The 18,853-nt window shown below is 52.1% G+C and overlaps 1 protein-coding gene across 1 annotated transcript; it reads right to left on the bottom strand.

Moving 5' to 3' along the window:
- Positions 1-1,271: 1,271 nt before the first annotated feature.
- Positions 1,272-16,903, bottom strand: DVL2 (dishevelled segment polarity protein 2). Its single transcript, XM_053362210.1, has 15 exons — positions 16,692-16,903; positions 15,522-15,591; positions 14,941-15,095; positions 13,787-13,896; positions 13,527-13,659; positions 11,360-11,450; positions 11,017-11,086; positions 9,336-9,475; positions 9,105-9,181; positions 8,947-9,014; positions 8,017-8,151; positions 6,050-6,181; positions 5,738-5,914; positions 3,242-3,466; positions 1,272-1,984 (listed from the first exon to the last, which is right to left on the bottom strand). Exons 1-15 carry the CDS (start codon positions 16,877-16,879, stop codon positions 1,500-1,502), a joined length of 2,256 nt encoding a protein of 751 aa, XP_053218185.1. The 5' UTR covers positions 16,880-16,903; the 3' UTR covers positions 1,272-1,499.
- Positions 16,904-18,853: the final 1,950 nt, after the last annotated feature.

Below are 18,853 nucleotides of genomic sequence, written 5' to 3'. Positions count from 1 at the left end.
GAGAACTTTTGGATCCAGTCTCCGCTGCCAACAAAATACCGTATTTTTCGTTCTATAAGACACACCAGACCACAAGACACACCTAGTTTTTGGAGGAGGAAAACAAGAAAAAAAAATATTCTGAATCTCAGAAGCCAGAACAGCAAGAGGGATTGCTGCGCAGTGAAAGCTGCGCAGCCTGCATTCGCTCCATAAGACGAGGGGAAAAGTGAGTCTTATAGGGCAAAAAATACGGTAATTATTATGTACAGCCTGAAGATGGAATCTGAACTCTGTGCCCTAGAACCAAAAGGACTCCTACCCCACATCAATAGCCTGGTCTTTCCCTGGGATTCAAACAGGGGGCAAAGGATGTTGGGGGTTTGCCTCAAGTTGCCTCCGCCCCCCGCATGGGATGGAAAACTTTAGCAGCTGAAACAGCAACAGGCTGCAAAGGAAACAAACACATTTTCTATTACAAACAGGGCAAAGAGCACAATTCTGGCAGCGACCCTGGAATCAAACGTCGCCAGTGACACTTTGGTTGTAAACCCTTCAAAACGCAAAGAGTTGTAGTGTTAGAAAAACACAATAAAAAAAACCCAAAAGAATGATCTCACGTTTGGGGGGGGGTGTAGTGTAAAAATGAGATCTGGGGCAGGGGGGAGACTTTTATACAAAAGGAAGGTTTTTTTAATTAAAAAAATTGAACCATCTTAACTCCAAAAACATGAATAAAAAAAAATTAAGAAAGTTTCCTCTTTAATAGAAAAAAAAGTAACAGCACAAAACAAAATGAGCACTTCATTGACACCGGGTTTTTTGGGATCAAGTGGGGTGCAGGGATGGGGATCAAATGAATCTACTCTTCCGCTAAGAAGCGGAGGCATCGAGACTCACATGCTCACAAAACCATAGAACAGATCAGGTCATGTGATAGGAAGTCCTGGGCCGTTGCCCTGGGTCATGTGACATTCCAAGGCGGCCACCTGACCACAAAACTTGAGGGGGGCCAAAATTCAGAGGACACCAGTTCAAGCCAGATACAAAACAGGAGGCAGAGGTCACATGATTCTAGAGACCTGAGTCACATGATTAAAAAGTGGCCAAGCCAGCCACGGTACTAAAACAAAAAGGTAAAAAAGATGGCTCACAATATGGAAGGCGGAGCCATTTGAACGCAATAAACGAGAGAGGACCCGTCAAGCCATCTCCTGTGGCCACGGAAGCCACGTGTGACATCACGGGATGAAGGCAAGTGGTTCTGCTGGTGAAGGAAAAATTGCTGGCATGGAAGTGGATGGGGGCCACATTGCTTCCGGCCGAGTCGGAGGACCACAGCGTTGTGCCAACTGGCGGCAAGAAGCAAATGTTTGGGTCCATCTGAAAGGCTCTCTTGTGGCGTGGGGGGGGGGGGGGCCACGAAGCCCCAGCAGAGGTCAGAGGGTTGTGGAAGGCTCTGGGGACGGAGGCCACGGCGGTGAGCGCAAGGTGGGGTTCGGGGGCCCCCCAGCCTCAGTTCACATCACGTCGACAAAGAACTCGCTGGGGTTCCCCATGGCCATGTGGAACGACTGGCGGCTGGCCGTGAGCTCGGGGGGCACCGAGCCCAAGTCGCGCACCGGGGGCGCCCCGGGGGGCTGGACGGCCGCGGCAGCCGCAGCAGCTGAGGGCGGAGCGGGGGGCGGGACCATCATGACCACCATGGGGTTGTAAGCCAGGGGGATGCCCCCGGGGGCAGCGTAGGCCGCGTGGAGGGAGTGGTGGGAACGGATGCTGCCACCCCCCAGGCTGTGCTGGCTGCGCTGGGAAGACCCCTCCCCGCCGGGCCCCACCGTCACCCCGCCGCGCTGGCTGCCGCTGCGGATGGAGTACTCCGACTCGCTGCCGCTGCCTGACTTGGAGTCGGCCCCCGCCTTCTCTTCCTTGGGCTTGCCGGCCCCTCGGCCAGCCCCACTGCCACCGCCTCCGCCATCACTGCGGTTTGACCCACTGCTCCGGCTGCCTGCAGAAAAGAAGGGAGAGAGGAAGCGTGTAAGTCAGGGGAAGCAATGCTTACCCACTCTCTAATAACACTTAGTTGTTGTTGGCAGCTGTCTGTCTCAAGAAACAATGCAGTGCGCCTCCCAATGGAATATTAAAAACACGGCAAAACATCAAACATTAAAAACTTCCCTAAACAGGGCTGCCTTCAGATGTCTTCTAAAAGTCAACTAGTTGTTTAATTCCTTGACATCTGGTGGGAGGGTATGCCACTACCAAGAAGGCCCTCTGCCTGGTTCCCTGCAACCTCACTTCTCGCAGGGAGGGAACTGCCAGAAGACCCTCGGCGCTGGACCTTAGTATCCGGGGGGAACGATGGGGGTGGAGATGCTCCTTCAGATATACTGGGCCTTTGAGGCCATTTAGGGCTTTCAAGGCCAACACCAACACTTTAACTTGTGCTTAGAAACGTACTGGGAGCCAATGTAGGTCTTTTAAGACCGGTGTTATATGGTCTCGGCGGCCACTCCCAGTCCCCAGTCTGGCTGCCACATTCTGGATTAATTGTAGTTTCCGGGTCACCTCCAAAGGTAGCCCCACGTAGAGCACATGGCAGCAGTCCAAGCGAGAAATAACCAGAGCATGGACCACTCTGGAGAGACAGTTTGTGGGCAGGGAGGGTCTCATCCTGCGCACCAGATGGAGCTGGTAGACAACTGCCCTGGACACAGAGTTGACCTGAGTCTCCATGGACAGCTGTGAGTCCAGAATGACTCCCAGGCTGCGCACCTGGTCCTTCAGGGGCACAGTTGCCCCATTCAGGACCAGGGAATCCTCCACACCCACCCACCCCTGTCCCCCCAAAACAGCACTTCTGTCTTGTCAGGATTCAACCTCAATCTGTTAGCCGCCATCCATCCTCCAACCACCTCCAGACACTCACACAGGGCCTTCACTCACTCATCCAGCGAATCCTGAAGGGCCCTTGCTTGTGCAAGGCTGGGAACTGCTTGTCCCAACTGGGGGACCCAACAGCTTCCACTGGGCAGCCTGCAGCCCTGATACCCCAATTCCTGATACAGGAAGAGCCTGACACTCTTAATCTCAGGGTGGAGAGTTTGAGCCCCATGTTGGGCAAAAGATTCCTGCATCGCTGGGGCTTGGGCTAGATGGCCCTTGTGCTAGATGACCCTTCCAACTCTCCTATGATTCTGAGCGAGGGCCATTTGCAAACACAATAAAAGGGCCAGACGAGATCCAGGGCTGCCCCCCCCCGTACCTTCGCTGTGCTGGCTGCCGGCACTCCCCATGCCGTAGCTGTAGGAAGAGAGCTCATGGTAAGGCGGGGGCTGGGGGCTGTAGGGGTGGGGCGCTGGGTACTGGTAGGAGAAGGTGGGCATCAGAGGCCAGGGGGTGGCGCCCGGCAAGGGCAGCGGGGCCAGGGTGTCCTGGTCGGAGGCGCCGCTGGAGCCATCGTTGTCGTTGAGGGAGAGGTTGGCCATGTCTGGAGGAGGAAGAGGAAACCGGGAATGAGGAGTCCACCCAAGTGGAGAAAATGTAAAGAGGCTGGCTGCTGGATCGGGCCCATCTAGTCCAGCACCCTGTTCCAAGCAGATGCCCCAGAGGGAAACCCAAAAGCAGGATCCGACCAGAAAGAGCCCTCTCCCCTCCTCCGGTGGTTTCCTGAAACTGGAATTCAGAAAGACCACAACCACCATGGTTAGCGGCCACTGATAGCTCTCCTTGCAAGGAGGCAGCCCAAAGCAAGACACTCAAACTGGCTTTCGGCTATCAAGCAGAACAGTGAGACGCTAAGGATGGAATGGAAAGGACAGGAAGAAACACCACGGACAGAATAAATGTCACACACAGGAAGAGCATTGATACAGTAGGAGATCTGCACTTGCAGTCTTATAAATTACTTAATGCGTCAACAAGAATAGAAGTTATGAATATTGCAGCTGTTGCATAAAGGATTACTATCATGACAGGAATGTAATTGAAATCAGTAAGATTTCAGAACACAGAAATAAACTGTCAAACCATCAATTCTAGCATGCAGGGGGCCACCGAAATTATGTAATTTGGCATTTGAATGATTTGAATTAGGATTGTATTAGGATTATATTTGCATTATAATTTGGCATTGTTATAATGAAGCTGCTATTGGATTGTTGTAAATGAAAAACTAATAAAAATTATTATTTTTTTTTAAAAGGTGAAATGGAAAGGAATGAGGCACAGATCATTCCTGAAGACAATTAAACAGGGCAGAGGGAGAGATTTAGCAACTAAAACAACCTGTGTTATTCTCCTCCTTAGGACTCTCCCAGATCCTGAAGCTGAGGCTCCGATACTTTGGCCTCCTCATGAGAAGAGAAGACTCCCTGGAAAAGACCCTGATGTTGGGAAAGATGGAGGGCAGAAGGAGAAGGGGACAACGGAGGACGAGATGGTTGGACAGTGTTCTCGAAGCCACCAGCATGAGTTTGACCAAACTGCGGGAGGCAGTGGAAGACAGGAGTGCCTGGTGTGCTCTGGTCCAGGGGGTCACGAAGAGGCGGACACAACTAAACGACTAAAGAACAACAACAGGACTCTCCCATGTTACAGCCTGCCTAGGAGGAACCCAAGACCATGTCAGCTGAGCTGGCTTGGACTGACCACACGGTCTAATTCAGCAGTGCAATTTAGTGTGCGTTTGTATTCCACGGCCTGGCAAACTATGGGACGGAGCACACAGAAAATTCAACCAAGTCCGTGGCCGGGGCCAGCTTCAGGGCTTTTGGCAACAAGGCAGGGGCCACCCTGAAAGCTGCAAGCAGATCAGGCGGGCAAAGGCAGTGCGGGTGTGAGATCTGGCAAACAGAGAACAGAGCAGCCTCCTCATCCCCCTCCCCAAAGCTGGCACCCTCCAGATGTTTTCAACAACTCCCACCAGCCCCCGCCAGCACAGATGTTTCCATCCCTTGTCTCCTGAGACCAGGGCCCTGTGGGATCTGATTTCTTTCCGCAGGGCCTGTAAGACAAAGTTGTTCCGCCTGGCCTTTGGCTTGGAATCAACTTGATCCCTTCGCCCTCTTTCCTTTTTCCTTTCTCTTTCCCCTCCTATTTGGGGACTTCCCTGGCTTTTTTCTGGCCCAGCCTGGATAGCTGGCCTTGGTGAAGATTTGACGTTGTCATCCCCCAAAAGTTTTTGATTTGAGTTTCTACTGAAAGGAGGCTGCATTTTAATGTTGTACTTTAATCTTGTTTTTAAGTTGTATTTTAATCAATTGTTTTTCTACCTGATGTTAGCCACCCTGAGCCTGGGCTGGGCTGGGGAGGGCAGGGTACAAATAATTTATTATTATTATTATTATTATTATTATTATTATTATTATTATTATTGCCTTAATCATCTCTTCTCTTGGGCTGAGGCCCATCTAGGTTGAATGGCCAGAACCTGTTTGAAGGGATTCAGAACAGGGTGCCTCTGAACATGCCTGGACTGTGTTTCCTTGCACTCCAAGCAACCTTCACCGCTGCGCTCCCATTAGGAATGTGGGGAATGCCTCTTGGTTTTGGTTCCAGGTGTTTTTGACTACAACTTCCAACAGGTGCATTGCTATACATCCACATGGGTTGGGGATGATGGGAGTTGTAATTCAGAACAGAGAGAGAGAGAAAGAAAAAGAAAAAGAGGAGGAGAAAGGAAGGAAGGGAGACAGACAGACAGAGCTTGGGGAAGGCTGGAGCAGAGCTACAGTTCTGAGCAAAGCCTTTTCCTCCTTACAGTTTTCGCAGCCGCTGAAGTCTCCGAAGATGTAGTAGCACTGCTCAGAGAAGGTGATCTTGTTGACCGTGTGGCGGATGAAGCCAGCCTTCAAGAGGTTGCTAGCGTACTTGCGGGCCTCTCGGCGGTCCTGGAACCCCTCCACGTGGTGGTACAGCCAGTCCACCACATCCGAGCCTGGGAGGGGTGGGCGACAGGGGTGAGGGAGAGCCGGGGTGGGCCAGCTAGGCTGCCACGGAGGGCTGCATGGGGAGGGGAATCCCGCCCCCTTTCCACCCTCCCTCCCGCCTGCCCCGCTCCTCAGCACGGTACCTAGGAAAGCGTTGGGGATGGTGATCTTCAGCCACATGCGGTCGCGGACCTCCAGGCCCGACTCTGGGGAAGCCATGGCCTTGGTGACGGAGGCCATGTCGGTGTGGATGGACAGGTTGAAGTCGTCAAAGCCTGAATGTGGGACGACAGCGGAAAAGGGAAAAAGAGACCTCCGTCAAACTCCCTGGGATGCGAGATCCCGAGCGAGGTTTCCCCCAGGGGAGCTGAGGCATCATTTTTCTGCAGCAGCTAAAAGTGCCCAGGGGCCAACACACTCCAGATTGTCTTCTTGGCATATAAAATGAAATCAGACCAAACGGCAAACGCAGCAGCTCAAGTCCCACAGGTCTATCAGAGTCTCTACTTTTTCTATATATTTTTAAAATAAAAATATTGAAATCGTTATGATTCAGACTATGGAGCTCTTTGTAAAAATCATGGGCCACAATGCCCCTTCCCTCTATGGTATGTTCTACCACCGACTCAGTAAATTGCAGAGCTGAACTCTACATTTCTTTATTGACAATTGTGACGACTAAGGTTTTTTTAAACTCATTTTGCTTTCACTTCTTTTTTTCCTGTACCTGACTGTCATTATTAACACTCAATTAAATGTATTTTTGGGGGGAGGGTGGGAAGAAAGAAATAATGTTATGGGAAAGGTGTGGAAAATGCTCAGATCCTGGGATCTTCTGTGGATGTGCAAGACAAATGAGACAATTGGTGCGAATGACCCAGAAACAAGGGAGTGAGATGGGAGACTTAAGATAATCCTGCATATAAAAACAATGTGAAAGAAAAAGAAAAAGAAAAAACACACTCTCCTCCTGCATTTTTCAGTAACTGTGGAGGCAAAGCACAGCCATCCTGGCTACAGCCACTGAAAGTCCTGTTGGTGGCTATCACTGCCTCCTGCTAGAATGAGTTCCATAGTTTATGCACTGTGTGAAGTACTCATTTATCTCTTCTGAATCTTCCAACATTCAGGCCTCAGGGCTAATAACCTTACTAATCCAAAAACCTGGGACCAGGTGACCCAAAGGCTGCCTGCCCCTGGACAAAAGTCTTGGATTGCCCGGGCAAATTTTGCTTGCAGCATCACATCCGGCAGAATATCATAAGGTGGTGACTCAAAGAAGGGCCAATTCCACCAGAAAGTCCTTCTCATATGCGAAGCAGCAAAGCATCCTTTATAAAAGACTGGCCTTTTTGCTTTCCCAGACCCAAAAGACTAAACTGCTTTACATGCCTGGATTCTGTTACAGTGGTACCTCGGTTTACGAACTTAATCCGTTCCGAAAGTCCATTCTTAAACCAAAATGTGCTTTCCCATAGCAGCGGGGGACTCAATTTACAAATAGAACACACTCAACAGGAAGCAAAACATGTTCTACTTCCAAGGCAAAGTTCACAAACCAAAACACCTACTTATGGGTTTGCAGCGTTCTTAATCCAAGTTGTTCATAAACTAAGCTGTTCTTAAACCAAGGTACCACTGTATTAGCTTTTCTATCCTTTTAAATATGCTTCATACCACTGATTTATTGGACTTTGATTGAATTTTTACTCAAATAATACTGTTTGCTCTTCTATATTACATACGGCTTAAAGGTTTTTTTATAAAAAATATTAAGCGCTTTGTAACCCAGCTCCCTCGGCCAATAAAGTGAGATGAGCGCCGCAACCCAAGAGTTGGCCATGACTGGACCTAATGGTCAGGGGTCCCTTTACCTTTTTAACTGCTTTTAAATAAATACGCCAGAAAAGGGATTGCATTCATGCCATGGGCTTTCCCACTGGGTTTATTTTTTAACCTACAACAGTGTGGTCCAGCAGCAGACTCCTGGTGTTTCTTGAAAGAGGAGCCACAGAGATTTTCAGAAGAGGGCTTACACCTCCTCCTGCCCCTGTCCTCTCCCTCCCACCCCCCGGGGAACAATCAGGGCAGAGCGATATGGGTCACTCACGTTCAGTCTCAGTGACAGAGGTCCCCGAGGTGATGGTGCTCATCGAGCTGCTCCCAGGGTAGGCAGCAAAGGCCCCGGTCAGGGCAGCTGAATGCGAAACCCAAGCCGCTGGGTCGATAGGCTGGATTGGCTCATCTGGACGCAACACAGACAGGGAAGAAGCCTTAGGAAACTCCCCAGCGAACCGAGGCTCGCGGCCCGCCCTGCTCTCTCCCATCCCAGAGTCTAGGCCCTAGAACCAGGACATTTCCAGATCTGGAGCCCAACCTCTGCCTATGCAGGCCCGGCTGTTTGGCAAAACATCTTAGGTTTGGGGGACAGGGGGATCTGTGGCCTGCTATGGCTTGGAAGTCCATTTCACTCCTTTTGAATCATAGAATCCTAGAGTTGGAAGAGACCACAAGGGCCATCGAGTCCAACCCCCTGCCAAGCAGGAAACACAGTCAGAGCACTCCTGACATATGGTTGTCTAGCCTCTGCTTAAAGACCTCCAAACAAGGAGACTCCACCACACTCCTTGGCAGCAAATTCCACTGTTGAACAGCTCTTACTGTCAGGAAGTTCTTCCTAATGTTTAGGTGGAATCTTCTTTCTTGTAGTTTGGAACCATTGCTCCGTGTCCGCTTCTCTGGAGCAGCAGAAAACAACCTTTCTCCCTCCTCTATGTGACATCCTTTTATATATTTGAACATGGCTATCATATCACCCCTTAACCTCCTCTTCTCCAGGCTAAACATGCCCAGCTCCCTTAGCCGTTCCTCATAAGGCATCGTTTCCAGGCCTTTGACCATTTTGGTTGCCCTCCTCTGGACACGTTCCAGTTTGTCAGTGTCCTTCTTGAACTGTGGTGCCCAGTTTTGGGTCTGGTGGAATCAGAGCAAAGCCTCTCGGGGGTTTTGGGGGGGGGACACACAGGTGTCGGCCACTTACTTCTAGGCAGGGTGAAATAGCCTTGCGGGGAGGGGTCCCAGCACTTGGCCACTGTCAGCACAATCGGGCTGCAAAGGAAAGGCGAGCGTGAGCTCAAGGCTGCCCCCGCAAAGGCAGCCCAGCGCTCAGGAGGACGCCCGGGGGAAAAGCCCACTCACCCCGGCTTGTGGACAATCTCCCGCAAGACCCTCACGGCGTCGTCGTTGCTCATGTTCTCAAAATTAATGTCGTTGACCTGGGGCAGAGAAGAAACAAGCACTGCTAGGCCGGCTTGATGCTGTGGCTCAGGGGCGCTGCTCTCTCCCCATCCTCAGCCCCCCAAAACGGGAAGAAAGCTCCCCAAGGGCTTTGAGAAGCGTCCTCTCCCCTCCCCCCCCCGCTGGGCTCACCTGCAGCAGCATGTCCCCGGGCTCGATCCGTCCGTCGGCCGCCACTGCGCCACCCTTCATGATGGAGCCAATGTAGATGCCCCCGTCTCCTCGCTCGTTACTTTGCCCCACGATGGAGATGCCCAGGAAATTGTACTTTTCTGCTCAGGAAAAAGGCGGGGGGAGAATAAAGGAGGTCAAGTCTAGCAATTAACTGGAAGGTGGTGGGTGTTCATGGGAGGTTTAGAAACAGAGGCTGAATGGCAACCTGTCAGGCATTCTTTATCTGTGATTCCTGCACTGCAGGGAGTTGGACTACATGACCCTCGGGGTCCCTTCCAATGATTCTAATAAATGATTCTAATAAATCATGCATGTCCAAAGTCTGTTTCGGGGACCCACCGGTCGGTTTAATCTGGCCCCTGTTTACTTCCTGGGGTAAAAATCCTTAAAAAAACCGTAACAACTTCAAACAACCTAAAAGAAGCTCAACAACTTCAATCCTAAAAGAAGATCAACAACTTTGGTTGGCCCCCACAGCCCTTCACTTCATCAAATCTGTCCCTCTTTGAAAAAAGTTTGGACACCACTGTAATAAATGAAGAAACTGAGGATGGGATGGCGGATCTGGAGAGGATTGGTGGACCACCCAAGTCAACGTGAGAGGAGCCAGATGTGGTTACCCCCCCCCCATCATCCCTGAGCATTGGCCCTGCTGGCTGGGTCTGGTGGGAGTTGAGAGTCCAATGAGCTTGGGGTGGGGCACAGGCTCCCCCACCCGATCTACCCCTTAAACCCCCCTGGCAGGTTCCTGCCTTACTTGCTCATAAAAGTAGAGAGGAGATGCTATGCCCACCAGAAGAACTCTGCTTGCAGTGTGGCTTACTTAAAATTGCCTATTCTGGCATTTTGATGTTCAGCTAGCCAGCCTACAGACTTCAACCCTCTTCCTTATAGTGATTTGCTCACACGCACAGCCCTGCCTTCCATTGCCTCTGCAATCCCCCATTTTGGCCACTCAACCTTTTCCATTTCAAGTCTCTCTCTCTCGCCTCACTCCCCTCAACCCCGCCAACCGCTCCCTTACCCAGTGCTTTTTTTCTAAAAAAATGTTTAGGGGTACTCTCAATTTTCCTACTCATACAGTGGTACCTCGGTTCTCAAACAACTTGGAACCCAAACACTGCAAACCCAGAAGTAAGTGTTCCGGTTTGTGAACTGTTTTCGGAAGCCGAACGTGCTCCGATTTGAGTGCCACACTTCCGTTTGGAGTGTTACGCTGAGGTCTGTCTGTTTTTGCTATTAATTTTGCATTTTTGCGGCTCTTTTTGTGTGTGACTGTGTGGAACCCAATTCAGCTACTGATCGATTGATTGTGTGACTGCAGTACATTGTCTACTGCTTTTATTTTATGGCTCAACGGTCTCATTAGAGAGTAAAATCCATGTTAAATTGCTGTTTCAGGGGTTGTTTTTAAAAGCCTGGAACTAATTAATCCGTTTTGCATTACTTTCTATGGGAAAGTGCGCCTTGGTTTTGGAACGCTTTGGTTTTGGAACAGACTTCCGGAACGGATTAATTTTGAGAACCAAAATACCACTTTATTGAAATACTGCCCCTCAATGAGACCAAACTTAGATTCACAAAATGTTTAGGGGTATGCATCCCCCTGCATCCCCCAGAAAAGAAGCAGTGCCCTTACCCATGTTCAGGGTAACGGTGATGATGTTGAGAGACATGGTGGAGTCGGTGACACTGCTGAAGGATGAAGTCTGAAAGAAGAGTTGGGAAAGAAAGGAGCAGAGGGACTTCAGAAGAGCCTGGCTGCAGGATCAGGCCAACGGCCCATGTACTGCAGCACAGCAGCCAACAAGACACCTGTTGGAAACCCTCAAGCAAAGGGGGAGATCAGAGTGAAGATTATCCCCACCCTCCCAGAAGCTTATTCCTCTCGCCCTCCATGCAGGACAAGAGATCCTGCCTCCTCCATCACCCACGGAAGAACAACCCACATGGCCACTGCAGACCCCCCCATGCCAACCTACCCGCTCAAGACGTGGCGGGCGCTGCTTCCGCCGCCTACGGTGGCGCTTGAGGAGGCGAGAGGCGCTGCTCTGCTCTGTGGAGCTGCTGAACCTGCCCAGGAAAGAGGGGGAGAGAGACCCTGAAGCCCAACTGCCATATATACACACACCACATTTTTCCATCTATAAGACGTCCCCATGTATAAGATGTCCCAAATATTTCCAATTTTGAGGGACTTAGATTTAAGGTATCTGAAGAAGTGTGCATGCACACGAAAGCTCATACCAAGAACTAACTTAGTTGGTCTTTAAGGTGCTACTGGAAGGAAAAAATTTTTTTGTTTAGATTTAAGAAAATGCGGGGCGTTGCCCCCGTGTATAAGACGCCCCCCAATTTTTGACATTATTTTTAAAGGAAAAAACCTAGTCTTATACACTGAAACATACGGTATATTTTATTGAATTTAACTACTGCATCACAAAAATAAAAAGGAAACACATCATCCACCAACTTGCACAAATATGTTACACAGAAAGCAAAATGTTACCAAAAAATAAATGTTACATATAAATAAAATAAAATTCTTCCATCCTTTAAGACTTCCGTCTCTCTCAGAATGGGTCCTTTGTTTCCTCAATGACTGCATTATATTACAATGATTAACTTAAGATATGTTGTCTGTATTCTTTATACCATATTATATTGTGAGCGTTAGTCAAAGCATGTTAAAGGTTTCGTATGGGAACTATGTTTTTTTAAATATGCTCTATAATTATCCCATTCTTTACCGAACTTTTGGGTTGTTTGATTCCTAATTCTCCCTGTCATTTTTGTCAGTTCTGCATAGTCAAACATTTTCACCTGCCATTCTTGTTTAGTTGGCAAAGTCTCTCCCTTCCACCTTCTAGCTATCAGCATCCTCGCAGTAAGGTCTTAAGGCCAGGAAGCCATCCAGCAAAAAGGGGGTTCTTGTCTGCCAAGAGGTTTGCATACCCCATGGGCAGGCAAACTAAGGCCCGGGGGCCAGATCTGGCCCAATCACCTTCTAAATCTGGCCTACGGACAGTCTGGGAATCAGCATGTTTTTACATGAGTAGAATGTGTCCTTTTATTTAAAATGCATCTCTGGGTTATTTGTGGGGCATAGGAATTCATTCTTGGTGGCTTGCTGCAAATCGCTCAAGCCGAAAAGAGGACATCTGGCCAAGAGAGAGCCCAGGAGCCCAAACAGAGCTCATCACCCAGAACTGAGAAAGGAGCCTGGTGTGCTGCACACCTGAGAATCATGGACCCTCCTGCAACAGCAAAGGGGTAACCTTCCAAAGGCTTAAACACAGGTGGGACCAAGGATTGCACACCCAATTCTTAATGCAGCCAAGGCAAATTCCTTCCTTTAGTCAAGTGACACACAGCAGTGCATTGGACTCCGAATGCCCTGAAACTTGGACGTTTTGGCTCCCGAATGCCACAAACCCAGAAGTGATTCTTCCAGTTTGTGAATGTTCTTTTGGAACCCGAATGTCCAACGGGGCTTCCGCAGCTTCTGATTGGCTGCAGGAGCTTCATGAAGCCAATCAGAAGCCGTGATTTGGTTTCCAAATGGATTCTGTTCGACTTCCAAGGTATGACTGTATTTAGCAGCCAGAACAGTGCAAGTTTTCACTCCCGCTAGACAGCAGGGCTCTTCCTTGACACCTTGAGCCTGGGCGAATCTCGCCGTTTCCCAGCCTGGTGTGAGGCAAATCCCATCTTCTTGGCATCAGGCACAGCTCTGGGAGGAAGGCTAGGCCAGACTTCCTCAACCTCGGCCCTCCAGATGTTTTGAGACTACAATTCCCATCATCCCTGACCACTGGTCCTGCGAGCTAGGGATCATGTGATGGCTGGCTCAAGGTCACCCAGTGAATTCCCTGGGTGAATGGCGATTTGAACCCTGGTCTCTCCCACTTCCTAGTCAGACTCTCTAACCACTACACCACACTGCCCAGGGCCAGGAGGTGAGCGTTCCTGGCTTTGCAGCACTCTTGGGGAGACTGCAGGACTGGAAGAGCCCCAAGACCCCCTTGAAAAGCAAGACTTGTTTCAGAGAAGACCCCACCCTCCACAGATCCCAGGAGAAGCATTTCCAAGGGGAAGGACCTGCTGGCTACTCGCAACCAAAAATGCTGGCCCATTTCTGCCCCTCACCTGCTCATGGTGTCATCATCGTCCGAGTCGCAGAGGCTGGTGGTCTCAAGTTCGCTGGTCAGCAGGGTGGAGGAGCTCTCATACCCAGCCAGGTGCCGCTCCAAGCGGGACTGCCCGTTTAGCCGGTGCCCACCTAATTATTTTAAAGGCAAGAAGAGAAGCGTACGGTGGACTCACAAAATGGCCACTTCACACACATGCACACCCTCCCCTGCAGCCCACAGAGACCCCGGAGTTTGTGCTCCCAGGCGGCCACTGACCTCCATGCTCCATGCTCTCCCTGCGGCGTGGCCGCTCCCGCCTCAGCGACACAACGGACTCAGTCTCAGTTTCGTGGTCCAGGTTCTCGTGGCTGCTGGAGATGTTTGGGCTGCAAAGGCAGGGAAAGGGCCTCCACCACTGAATTGTATCACAACAGTACCTACCAAAGTTAAGAATGGGCACCTCCCCAAGTCCCCAAGCTTGGCCCAGAAAAGAAAAACCTATTGCATAAAGTATTTTTTTGTTCTCATGTTGTGTTTTAATGTTATGAACCACCCCGTAATCTTTGGATAAAGGATGGTATACAAATAAGTAACACAGTAATGTATTGTACAGGCCAAGATATTTTATTGATGTACTGTATAATTATTACGTATAATTTTTGTTTGCATGCTTCTGTTTGACTGCAACCTGTATTTGGTTGCCTTGTTAATAAATCTGAATTACAAAATGTGAACTTGGCTCCGTGAAATTTCCTGAAGAATACCACAGAATTATGCTCTGGGCTCCTTTGGGGGAAGACACAAAGTATAAATCTAATAAATAATATTTCCTTTTATGCAGCATGCAATAGTCAAAGTAAAAAGGTAAATGACCACTGGATGGTTAAGTCCAGTCAAAGGCAACTATGGGGTTGCGGTGCTCATCTCGCTTTCAGGCCAAGGGAGCCGGCGTTTGTCCACAGACAGCTTTCCAGGTCATGTGGCCAACAGGACTAAACCGCTTCTGGCGCAACGGGACACCATGACAGAAACCAGAGTGCACAGAAATACCATTTACGTTCCCTCCACAGCGATACCTATTTATCTACTTGCACTGGCATGCTTTCGAACTGCTAGAACTGCTTTTGAACTGGCAGGAACTAGGACAGAGCAACGGGAGCTCAATGGTTTAGACCACACAGCCACCCGCGTCCCAAATAGTCAAACACTGTAAGAACATAGGAATAACTTGATGGATCAGGTCAATGACCCATCTAGTCCAGCATCCTGTTCTCACAGTGGCCAACCAGATGCCTATTATGGGAAACCTGCAAGCAGGACCTGGGCACAAGAGCCCCTTCCCTGTGGTTTCCAGCAACTGGTACTCGGAAGCGCTGCACACCCACCCAGCAGTAAACCCAAAAGCCCACATTCAGTCTCCCCTTACTCACTGGAAGGAAGGGGGTCGGGAATCCCCAATGCCACTAGTCCGCTCCACGGGCAACGGAGGAAGCGGCGGTGGCGGCGGAGAAGGTTCTGGTCGTACCTCTATGGGAGGAGGGGGAGGGGGAGGGAGCTCAGGCTGGGGGTTCTCAGAAGACACAAGCTGTGGCAGGGAAAAGGAGAAGGTAAAATGAGGAACAGGTAATCTTCCCCCATCCTAACATCCCCAAAGACTGACCACCTGTTTGGGCGCTAAATAAACCCTCAGAAGCCAAACGCCAGGAGTTTAAGTAGAGGAAATGGGCCCTGCTGGATGAGGGCAAAGGCTCCTGCTAGGCTGGCCTCCCACAAGCCCCTCCAGATGTTTTGGACTAGTACTCCCCACCAGGTCCAGCCAGCATGGCTGTGGCAAAGGTGACGGCCAGCCCGGTGCCTCCAGGGAGCTCATAAGCAGGGCTTGAGGGTAGGAGGCCTCCACTGTTGAACCCAGAGCCAAAGCAAGACCCCAGACCTGTGGCCTAAAGCCAACCCGCTGTTAGGTCTAGGCTAGGGAGGGTGCCCACAGCAAGACGATGTGCCAACTTCATACCCAGGAAACGACTCTGCCATTGAAGCAAGGGAGCTTTGCGTTGTCATCGGAGATCTCCTCCTTCACAACCCTTCAAGCAGAAGGAAGAGAAAAGGGAATCAGGAAAGGGGGCTTCCGAGGAGCAAGAAGCGACTAGATGCTTGTGGCCCCTGGGACTCCCAACTATGAAGCAATGGGAAGCCACTCCGAAGTGCAGAAAGGGTGTGCTCTGGGTGCCTGTGGGAGGAGATGGGGTGGATCCTGCCTCCCAGAGGCCTGGTTCCCTTTCTGTGCAAGGTCCAATGCGGTAGGAGCATCTAATTTCACTGCAAAATGTCAACCCACCGCAGCATCTCCAGGTAAACCTGGGAACGTCTCCTGGCAGAGTTACTGCCAGTCAGTGCTGACCCTACTGAGCTAGAGGGACCACTGGCCGGATGCAATGAAAGGCTGGGTGTCCTGGGTGTCCTTTCTCTCCCAGGTGCCTGGCGTCTCTGTGAAGTGTGTGGCCGGGGGCAGGGCTGTCTCCCAGACCCCTTAAGGAGGGCAAGGAGATCCTCCTCAAGAACATCAGAGCCCCTTTCTCAGGGTCCTCTGGTGTGAGGCAGGAGGGCGGGGTTGGCCCCTCAACCCTGGCACAGAAATGTGTGGGTGCTCGGCCCTTGGATGGGGAATTTTGTGGGTGCGTTTGCCCTTATGGTGTGAGGGGAGGGCCTTCTGCTAAGCACCTGGGTGACCACAAAGGCGTGCCAGGACGCCTGGGTCCCCAGGAGCTGAGGGGGTGGGCGTGCCTCTCCCTCCCTTGGACACCTGGGTTCCCAGGAGCTGAGGGTGTGGGCGTGCCTCTCCCTCTCTCGGACGCCTGGGTCCCCAGGAGCTGAGGGTGTGGGCGTGCCTCTCCCTCTCTCGGACGCCTGGGTCCCCAGGAGCTGAGGGTGTGGGCGTGCCTCTCCCTCTCTCGGACGCCTGGGTCCCCAGGAGCTGAGGGTGTGGGCGTGCCTCTCCCTCTCTCGGACGCCTGGGTCCCCAGGAGCTGAGGGTGTGGGCGTGCCTCTCCCTCTCTCGGACGCCTGGGTCCCTTCCCCTCGAGGTCTCTCTCTCTCCTTGCGGGGGGGGGGGAGGCCGGCGGGCCCTTCCTCCTCCTCCCCTTCCTCTCTCTCTCTCTCTCTCTCTCTCTCCGGGGTCTCGTACCCGAAGTCCTGGTCCATGCTCTTGAAGAAGTACTTGGCTCCCGGCCGGGCGAGGGCCGCCTTGACGTGGCCCAGGGTGATGCGCTCGGCCGGGACGGGGATCTTGACCAGGTAGGGCGTCTCCTCCTCGTCCAGGTGGTAAATCACCTTCGTCTCCCCCGCCGCCGGCCCCGAAGCCGCCCCCGGCATCGCCGCCGCCGCCGCCCCGCCGCCACAGCCAGGCCCGGGGCCCGCCGCCAGCGCCATGGCAACCGCGCGCCCGCCCGCCCCGCCCACCAATCAGCTCCCGCGCGCCGCCAGACGGGCAGAAAACGGCCGACGTGGGAGGAGGCGGGGAGAGAACGTTCGGAGGAGGCGGAGGGGCGGGGGGGGGGAGAGAGGGCAGGCGGGGAGCGCGGCGCGAGACTCCCCTCGCGCAGCGGCAGCGTTTCCCGGCGCGTCCCTACGTCATCACGTTCCACTCCCCCGTCGTCGTCCTCCTCCCACTAGGCATAAACAGACGTGAGGGGAGGAAAGGAGGACGTCGCCGTCGCCGTCGCCGTCGCGCCACGTGACACAGGGCGGTCCCTTCTTCTCCCCGCCCCTGCCCTTGATTGGGCCAACGGCGGGAGGCAGGGGTCACGTGCTAGAGAGCCGCGTTCTGAGGCCCCGGTCACGTGAGCCTCGCGCCCACGCAATGACGCGGCACGCCGCGGGGCCTGAGGGGAGGCGGAAGTTCGTGACGCCCCGGAAGGGGAGGGCGGAAGGAGGGAAAAAGACATTCCCCGTCTTTGTCCTCCGGCAGGAACAGCCTCCTGTCACGTGAGCGCGGGACTGACGGCTCCCTGGGGAGGGGCCTCTGGCGGTGTCAGGAACTCTGCACATGCTCAGGAGCAGCGCTGAAAAAAAATGCTCAGAGGCTTTTCCGTTCATAGATCGGGAGGTGTCCTAGTATTTAAAATAATCGGAAGAGGGAGAGGAGGCGGTGCTGGGATTAAAAGGGACCTGGGAGCCAGTAGAGGCCAAGGCTATGACCTGACCTCCAGCTGCTCAGCAAACAGTGCTTGGCCACAGCAGAAAGTCCACAGATCCACACGAACATCAGACCCTGCCAAAGTTCTTTTGCACAAGGAACAATGGCCAGTGTGGTGTAGTGGTTAAGAGCGGTGGACTCGTCATCTGGTGAACCGGGTTTGCGTCTCCGCTCCTCCACATGCAGCTGCTGGGTGACCTTGGGCCAGTCACACTTCCCTGAAGTCTCTCAGCCCCACTCACCTCGCAGAGTGTTTGTTGTGGGGGAAGAAGGGAAAGGAGAATGTTGGCCGCTTTGAGACTCCTTCGGGGAGTGATAAAGTGGGATATCAAATCCAAACTCCTCCTCTTCTGCCTGCTAAATGCTAGAGAAACAATAAGAGACTCTCCACCCCTCTCCCAGGAGAGAGGATTCCCTTCACCTGCCATGGATAAGACCACCCAAGCCTGCTTTGCAGAGGCAGCAGGGGCACTTAAAGGTAAAGGCACCCCTGACCATTAGGTCCAGTCGTGGCCGACTCTAGGGTTGCGGCGCTCATCTCGCTTTACTGGCCGAGGGAGCTGGCGTCCAGCTTCTGGGTCATGTGGCCAGCATGACTAAGCCGCTTCTGGCGAACCAGAGCAGCGCACGGAAACGCTGTTTATCTTTCCGCCAGAGCGGTGCCTATTTATCTACTTGCACTTTGACGTGCTTTCAAACTGCTAGGTTGGCAGGAGCAGGGACCGAGCAACGGGAGCTCACCCCGTCATTGCGGGGATTTGAACCGCTGACCTTCTGATTGGCAAGTCCTAGGCTCTGTGGTTTAACCCACAGCGCCACCCATGTCAGCAGGGGCACTTAGGAACACACAAAGCTGCCTTTCGCAAGGCGGTTAACTCAGGACTGTCTACATGGAGACTGGCAGTGGACCTGCAGGGCTTCAAAACAGGGCATAAGCCCAGACCTACCTGGTTGTTGTTGTTGTTTAGTCGTTTAGTCATGTCTGACTCTTCATGACCCCATGGACCAGAGCACGCCAGGCACCTCTGTCCTCCACTACCTCCCGCAGTTTGGTCAAACTCATGCTGGTAACTTCAAAAATTTCTGGCAGATCCAGACCTACCTGGATCTGCCAGAAATTGGGCCTGAGCCCTTTTGAATGCAAAGCAGGT

Source organism: Podarcis raffonei, chromosome 13, assembly GCF_027172205.1.
Source record: "Podarcis raffonei isolate rPodRaf1 chromosome 13, rPodRaf1.pri, whole genome shotgun sequence".
Taxonomy (NCBI): Eukaryota; Metazoa; Chordata; class Lepidosauria; order Squamata; family Lacertidae; genus Podarcis; species Podarcis raffonei.
The sequence above is the reverse complement of the archived record's forward strand: the minus strand, read 5'-3'. Positions and strand labels throughout refer to the sequence as shown.